At 35.7% G+C, this 8,615-nt stretch overlaps 2 protein-coding genes across 2 annotated transcripts; both read left to right on the top strand.

Moving 5' to 3' along the window:
- Positions 1-867: 867 nt before the first annotated feature.
- rsl24d1 (ribosomal L24 domain containing 1) lies at positions 868-3,297 on the top strand. The gene is made up of 6 exons (XM_032551373.1): positions 868-1,044; positions 2,264-2,377; positions 2,476-2,548; positions 2,647-2,710; positions 2,802-2,887; positions 3,068-3,297. The coding sequence occupies exons 1-6, from the start codon at positions 964-966 to the stop codon at positions 3,142-3,144; spliced, it is 495 nt and encodes a 164-aa protein (XP_032407264.1). The 5' UTR covers positions 868-963; the 3' UTR covers positions 3,145-3,297.
- A 918-nt stretch (positions 3,298-4,215) lies between these two features.
- On the top strand, positions 4,216-8,015 carry arpp19b (cAMP-regulated phosphoprotein 19b). The gene is made up of 3 exons (XM_032549975.1): positions 4,216-4,586; positions 4,982-5,104; positions 6,979-8,015. Exons 1-3 carry the CDS (start codon positions 4,542-4,544, stop codon positions 7,147-7,149), a joined length of 339 nt encoding a protein of 112 aa, XP_032405866.1. The 5' UTR covers positions 4,216-4,541; the 3' UTR covers positions 7,150-8,015.
- The last annotated feature ends 600 nt before the right edge of the window (positions 8,016-8,615 follow it).

Below are 8,615 nucleotides of genomic sequence, written 5' to 3' on the forward strand. Positions count from 1 at the left end.
GTATAATTACATTTGATTTATGATCTCATTAAGAAGTTCTTAGATATTTTTGAAAAATTGCTAGCTGCTACTACCGACTTAGCTATCTTGCAGAAAATTTTACTGACATCATGTGGTCTTGAAAATGACTAGAACTCCAGATGACATTTGCACAACATTTTATTGTTTTTTAAGCTAATCAGTATGATGATATTAATGGGAAAATTTGCACAATTTGCAGATCTTAAGAAATATTTAATGCTTGTAGCAATAGCAGTAAAGCAATAGCAATTACCACTATTTTAAGATCCCCAATTTTACCCTCTGTCTATAAAGTAAGTGTAATTTTTCAATAATAATTCAGCAGAATGAAACCGAACTATTTCATTTTATTTATTTATTTTTTTCCACGTTTTGTTTCTTTAATATAGTTGACTAAAACAAAGAACATCTATACTAGACAAGGAAACCAGTCAACAAACACAATAAATATAAAAAATATTACATTAATACACTTGAAATTGTATTTATTCAAAGGTTTTTGGGGCCAAATAAAATGTAAACAATTTTCCAATCCTTTTAATGATTTCAGAATTTAAAATATATTTGCAATACTGTGTTTTGTGTTCTCAAATTGGGAATAAGATTTGTAGTTAAATATTTTCACTCTGAATATCCCCTAAAAAATTAACTTCAAAAACTATTTAATCTGAACTTTTACCTATGATTACTGAAATTAAATCAACCTTCAAAGCAGCAAATAAAATTACTTTTTTTTCCTTTTGTAGTTTTTAGAAACACATATACTTACAATAAAACTCCGAGAAAGTCAGAAGTTGACGCTTCCAAAGGTCCAACCAGCAGGGGGCAGCAGCGTTTTAATAGAGGCAGTGGCTGCTGTCATTCTGGAACAAGAGGAAAAAGGAAGCGACGGTTCGGTCTTGTTTTGTTTAGCTGTTGCACGCAGCTAATCTCGGTGCCGAAATGCGCATCGAAAAGTGTTATTTCTGTTCGGGACCAGTGTATCCTGGACATGGAGTCATGTTTGTACGGAACGACTGTAAGGTAGGGTTCAGTTTATCTGTCCGAAAAGTTAAGTTAATTTAGGAAACGTAAATGTTTAAGAGTTGATGGGGCAGTTAGCTGGATGATAACGTGCCTAAATCGCTCACGTGGAAACCAAATCAGCCATAAAGGAAAACGATGTATATAAATTTGATCAGCTGTACTTAAGACAACGACCAGATGAATTTTAAATAATTTTTAAAAGCGGTGTCTAGTTTGTAAGTGATTAATACTTAACAGAATTCAATACTGTCTCAGTTTGAGTTTTGGGCCTCTTTATTTTATTATGACAATGTAAGTGCGCCCTCTAGCGTTGGGAGCAAAAACACAAGAAGCAGGAGCTGAAATGTAAAAGTAACAACTCGATGCTTTATTTTTATACAATCTGTCGATGTTGACTGTGAAATTGGTGTGTACTTTGTCAAAATGTCACACAGATTAATAACACTTTGTGATATTTTATAATATTATTATGTACATGTTGGTAATATGTATACTAACACTTTTTGGCATATCTTTGTGTTAAATTAAAATTATAATGAATGACTTCAATTGTACCAACACTTGCAGCGGTAGCAATTATGTACCTTAATAACGTCAATCTAAAAAAAAAAGGGAAAGCAAGGAAGGCAATGCACAGTGGATCATTTAAATGACACATTTTTATGTAAAACATGAAATAATATGTTTTTTAATACATTTTCCACATTTTATTCAGACTAAAAATGCAGTATATTGAGACTGCAGTCATCACATGAATGCATCCATAATCACAATATTTGGTTTGCCTTAGCATTTGAGTTGCATGTAAATATTTATTTCAGTATATATTTCAGCTGCCATCCAATAAAACTATACTTTTATATAACATATTTGGCCTTTTTGATAAACTTTCACTGTCCTACATGCCCACAATTGACAAATAATAACAATGAAGATGCGAAAGAAGTTGAGTGGAGTGGAAATTACAATGTGGGTTAATTGTAATCTGCATTGCTATCTTAGTTTGTAATATCTAATTGTGAGTATTACCCTTTATAATTTGACTGAAAAACAATAAAATATTTTTGCTGAAAAATGCAAAAAACATGTAAGTTTTTAAAATCTCTTTGTTGGGACAATCATAGTTGGGATTAATTTGTCTTGACATAATGAAGCATCCCAATTACATTCAGGCCTGCAGTTTAATTGTCGTCTCTCTGTCTTATTTAAAAATCAGATGTTCAGATTCTGCAAATCAAAATGCCACAAGAACTTCAAGAAGAAGCGTAACCCAAGAAAGACGAGATGGACCAAAGCTTTCAGAAAGGCTGCTGGAAAAGAGTTGACTGTGGTAAGATGCTCAATTGAGTTTTGATTATTTATTTATAAAACAAAAATATCTAGTAGTCCTGTTTCTTACCATGAAATATTTTGTTTTTCGTCTTTAAGGACAATTCTTTGGAGTTTGAGAAACGCAGAAATATTCCAGTGAAATATAACCGGCAGCTTTGGGACAAGACAGGGTAATGTTTTTGCTTTTAAAAAAAATTTAAAAAACAAAACATTTTTTTGTTATGAGACTTGGAACAGTTATATTTTAATATTTTATTACTTTCTTAGTTGAGGCAATGAAGAAGGTGGAGGAAATAAAAGTGAAACGACAGGCAAGATTTATCATGAACAGGTGAGAGGTTGATTTCTTTTTCATGTTACAGCTGCTATCTTTTGTGCTCATAAATGTTCGCTTAAAGATATTTTTTGCTTCTTTGCTGCAGATTAAAGAAGGGCAAACAGCTGGAGAAAGAAGAGGCCATCAGCGAAGTCAAGAAAAATATTCACCTCATCAAAGCTCCACATGCAGGTAAAGCTGTAGTTTCTGTAATTTTCATTAAAGTGATGTTTTTTTTTGTTTATTTTTGAATATTTTTTAAATGTGACATAAATGATGAAACATGTGCAGCATTGTTAGGAGAAAGAAGGCTTTGTATTCTTGCATTAAGGGAAATTTACCTGTGTTCTTACATTCTCACTGTTTTTACAGGCAAAGCCAAACAGCTGGAAGACAAAATGGTGCAGAGGTTACAAGAAGATGTGGAAATGGGGGATGAAGATGATTAACTTAAAACTCAGTCGTTGTTTTGTTTCTTTGCTTAAACTTGGCTCCTTCATTTTATTTGAAGTTTATGTTTCCAGAAATAACAGCAGACACAGTTATAATGGACATGAGTTGTTGTTATTTTTAAATAAAATGAATCCATAGCTGCCTGTCAATTTCTTCTGTGTTTAAAAATATCTTACATCAATGTTAAAAGTTTATCAATAATTAATAATTTGGTGAATTTATCCAATCATCCTTTTTACTGTGATCATTTTTGAAAGCTTTAGAAGCTAAATAATTTCAGTTTAAGTTAATGGATTTTGCTGCTAAATCACTCAACCTTTGTGTTTTGATGAAGAACATTTAGAGGAAAGTAAGTTTATCTGCTATTTCCTTTTCTGTGCAGGAAAATAGTTAAACACAATCAGATCATAGAAAAACCGGAAACACTTGTTCCACAGAATAAAAACAAAATATTGAAAAACGGGGTTTTATTGTGGGAAGTTATTAGTTGTTTGACCAAACATGAGAAAGACATATAAATAAAATAAAAATATTTTACGTGTGTTTTTATAATTTATAATATAAAATTGTATCGTTATAATTATTGAAGTTGAAACAAATTTAGGTTTTTTTCCAATTTGCTCCGCTTTGGGATACATATATCATAAGGAATAGACATTAAATAGAAAACGGAGCGAACATATTTGTAATGAAAGTACAGAAAATAACGTTATATATCATGTTTAAACATGCAGCCGTAAGTTGACCCACATTGCGGTGAATGCCGCTTCCGTTAATTCAGGGGTCTCAAACTCCAGTCCTCGAGGGCCGCAGACCTACAGTTTTTAGATGTGCCACAGGTACAAAACTGGAATGAAATGGCTTAATTACCTCCTCCTTGTGTAGATCAGTTCTCCAGAGCCTCGTTAATGACCTAATTATTCTATTCAGGTGTGGTGCAGCAGAGGCACATCTAAAAGTTGCAGGACTGCGGCCCTTGAGGACTGGAGTTTAGATCACACCGCTCACGTTGTGCTGTCGCCAAGTGGGCGGAGTTTGAAGACTGACTGAAGTTTGCACGCATTAACTGAAGTTTGTGACTTTATGCAATACATAAACAAGCTATAACCGGCATTTTCAGCGCGTGTATTGTTTGTCAGAATAAGTGCACTTTTTCTGACAAACACCGTCTCACCATGAGGTCTCCTCAATCGAGCAGACAGTTTTCTGGCAGTCTTTGCGTCGCCGGGGATAAAAGGAGCGGACCCTGGCTCTCTGGCATCGATTTACTCGGCCTGTTGCTGTCGTCCTCTTGGCGCTGCCTCCGCTTCTTTTCATCTGCTAGAACATTGGGCTTCTCGGAAGGAAAAGAGCCACAGTTTGGACAACAGAGCCAGGCTTTTAGTTTCCGGAAATGTCCGAACAAGGTGAAGAAATGAGGACTTTGGAGGAACAGCAGGTAAACCTTAACAGTGAATGTGTTTAAGTGCGATTAGCGCAGCTGATAAACATTGCAGGCGGCAAACGTCAAGCTAGCTAGCAGCTAGCTAATGTCTCAATCGCTGCTTCAGCTCTAAGCATTACTTATTGTCAAATATTATTGGGTTGTTATGGGAACTTTTACTAAACACCCATTTTAAAAAGAAAATCTGCGTTTACCATAGAGGTATGCTATTTTAGCATCTAGCTTTGGGAAAACAACCGTTGTATGTTCACCTCATGGTGCTGCTTTACTGTTACAGTCCAGATTATGCTTGATAAAATGTATTCTTGCTTCTTTAAAACATGGTTTTGCACTCATTTGTAATTTATTGGGACTGTTTTTATCAACACAAACTGCCCTGACTCTAACAGGAAATGGAGGACAAAGTCATCAGCCCAGAAAAAGCAGAAGAGGCCAAGCTGAAGGCCAGGTATCCTCACCTGGGAGCCAAGCCCGGGGGGTCAGACTTCCTCAGGAAAAGACTCCAGAAAGGGGTACGTTTCTTACGCAAACATTTAAAAATAAATAAATCTGTTCGTATGAATCCCATTTCCCCTCCTCATTCTTGGCCTTCATCTACATTTCTAATATAAATGACATCCAAATGTGGTAGCAGCAGTGCTACGGAACGTGGCTTTGATAGTTAACAGTTGATATGTCTGTGATTCAACATTTTTCAGCAGTTTAGTAAAAACTACACTTTATACATGCAATGTTAAAATATATTCATTGTATATCGGCAGTACATATTTACAAGCCTTAATGCATTTTAAATATAGAGAAGTATATTTTCCTCCAGCATATGTGCAGTATTATGTTTTTTTTCCTTCAATGGTCACAAAATATAACTTGCTGCAACACAGCAGGCTTGAAAAATGTGGAGTTTGCTTTTGGTTCCTTCTTTCCAGCGGTCACTGGGTGAGAGTTGCAAGGCAACATAGAGACAGCTGTACAGCCTTATTTTTATTCTATAGATAAAAAAAAAAAATTAAATTTGAAGTGTGGAAAAAGTATTGTATTTTGTAAAGAGTGTGGGCAGTGTACGTTTCTGTGGCAAGTATTGAGGAGAACTGATATCTTTGCTCTTTCAATACTGCTGCGTTCCAGTTTTGCTCAGAACTGGAAATTTTCTACTTCACAGTCAAATATCAACTAGAACACTCCCCAAAGTTAAATTTCCCACTGGGAAACGGGGAGGAACTGTGACTAAGGCCCTGCCCCAATACTCAGACTCCCACCCTCGTTCTGCCCTTGTGTACTTCACATGTGCGCTCATGTTGAAGGGTTTGAGTGCGTAGTGTGTCCCACATTCTCCACATCCGCCCTTCGATCCGCCCATTTTGGGTACCATTTCCGCCCTTGCGCGAAGCCTCGCATTTTGACGGACTTTGGCCAAATGTGTTACCCACAATTCATTGCTGCTGTCCCAATTCTCACATTTTTGCACGCTTGTACACCTGTGCACTCGAACCCTTAAGTGCACTTGACTGAATCCACACTTCACAGAGGGGCGTAGGGTCCGCACTGAGCTTTGGGACTGGGCCGAAGGCAGGCTTTGTGTTTCAATATGGCCGTTCCTCCCATCAACAGTAGTAAAATGTGGAGGAAACTGTGTTCATTCAAGATACACGTGTAAGAGGTGTCTAAAATCAATGTTATGTCTAGCATAGGCAATTTTAAACTGAACAAATTAAAAAATTATGTTTGGTTATGGAAAGTAAAGTATAACATGATGTTTGTAAGAGCTATTACAATGTTTATGGGCATCGCCATGTTGAATTCTGACTTCTTAACTAGAACATTGTTACTTCGGGTTTGATGTCAAATCCACCTCAGAGTTCCCATTTCCCAGGTAACAGGAACGCAGCATATATGTGCAGCTCTGGAGAAAACTAAGAGCCCACTGCACTGAATCCCATTGAAAACCTCCTGGTTATTCCACCAAATATTGATTCCTGAGTTAAAACATTAGTATTGTTGTTTCTAAGTGAATATGAACTTGTTTTCTTTGCATTATTTGACGTCTGAAAGCACTGCATCTTTTTCCTTATTTTAATCATTTCTAATTTTCTGCAAATACTACATTTGTGCTTTGAATTCTGGAGACATGTCAGTAGTTCAAAGAATAAAACAATAATGTTCATTTTACTCAAACATATACCTATAAAAAGTAAAATCGGAGAAAACTGATCATTTTAAATGGTCTCAATCTTTTTCCAGAGTTGTATATTTCCCTATTTTCTCAATGGGTGACTCTTACCAAAACCTGCAATAAGTGCCAAGAAACAGAAAGCGGGAGATCGAAGGGTTTGTGATAATCCTAAGAAATGGGTTTCAGCCTTTTTACTTTGTTTTCTTTTTTCCTCAGCCAAAGTATTTTGACTCTGGGGACTACAACATGGCCAAGGCCAAGATGAAGAACAAGCAGCTGCCATCGGCTCCGACGGAGAAGACTGAGATCACCGGGGATCACATTCCAACCCCTCAGGACCTTCCTCAGAGAAAGACCTCCATCGTGGCCAGCAAACTGGCTGTTTGATACATTTTACTCATTTGCTACCATTCCATCACCCACGTTATATATACCTGCTATTTTTAGTCCTTTTTCTCTTTTTGTTTTGCCTATGTATGTATTGTCTTAGAACTATTTGCATAAATTAGCCAAATGAACAGTTGACAGCTGTCAGAAGTCCAAAAGGGTTACTAAACATGTTGACTATCTTAACCAAGTACTTGCTGTCATTTGAGCACACACAAAAAATTAATAGTCTGGTTTGGCTTTGAATTTTGCATTTAAAGGATAACATGCTTCCATGTAAAGTGCTTAACGGTTCCTGCAGAGGTTATCTTCACATGACTGCAAATTAATCTAGTAAGATCTGGCTGTTTATAACGAAGAAAAAATGGCACTACGGTTAAAAAAAGAAGAAAAGTCAGTCTGCATAGATGTATGTGAGAACTACATATGTAATTTAAAGATATCTGCTTCTAATGCTAATCAGTTTAAATAGTAACATCAGGGCTTTATATTTTCTCTTTAAATCTTATGTACCATTTTGTGTCTAAGGCTATTTAAAGTGCAGCTGACTAGCTTGTATTCATTTGCGTTAAACTAATGTTTATGCCATTAATTTACGATGACATGCTGCTGGACTCCACCTCATCCTGACCTCTGAAATATGGCCTTAAAGTAACGAACAGTCGTTCCTCTTGAGCAATATTTGCTCCCTCAGTGAGAATCTTGGTTGTGAGTCTTGGCTGACGCGCGCCTTTTGACTGGATTCACTTTGGATCACACTGGGAAGAAATTCCCTGTTCATGTCTGGAGTGTGCATGTGTGTTTACTGTGCTGATATGCTGTGCCATTTGTTTTGTAAATAAAATAGTTTTGCATAATATCTTGCATTCACTTGAGTTCTGGACTTAGCTTAATCTTTTCTGTGCAGCAAAGAAGGGAATTTTGTAACTTTTGGACAGTATTTCATTTTAAAGAAATTATAAACATTCTCATTTCCATGTATGAAAGCAGTTCTACTTGATATAATACAGAATTTTACATGTACAACTGTATTTGAATTGGTTTCACTCAGGCCAGCCAAATATGTTGACATTTGCAATGTAGACATTTGCAACCTGCTGCAACTAGAGTTGCAAATGTCACAACATATATCAGAAATGTGTAAAAAAAAAAAATTTAAGGAACCAACATTTGTCTTTTTAAATATAAAATTTAGCAAAAGATTTTTTTTCTATGATTTAAGACTAAAATAAATAAAAGTACATAGATTTCCAACAAACATCTACAACCATATTTCTGATAGTTTTGGTGTCATTCACTCTAGAATTTAATGCAGATACTGCAAGAAAACGTATGTCTTAAATCTGCATTGAAAAAACACCAGTTCAAAGCTTTTCTTGGTTGTACTTTCACCAACTTTGGCATTTAGAGAAGATTGGTGAGTATGTTTAGATTAAGAGAAATTAATTTCTGTTTAGAGATTTGGC

Source organism: Xiphophorus hellerii, chromosome 2 (genome assembly GCF_003331165.1).
Source record: "Xiphophorus hellerii strain 12219 chromosome 2, Xiphophorus_hellerii-4.1, whole genome shotgun sequence".
Taxonomy (NCBI): domain Eukaryota; kingdom Metazoa; phylum Chordata; class Actinopteri; order Cyprinodontiformes; family Poeciliidae; genus Xiphophorus; species Xiphophorus hellerii.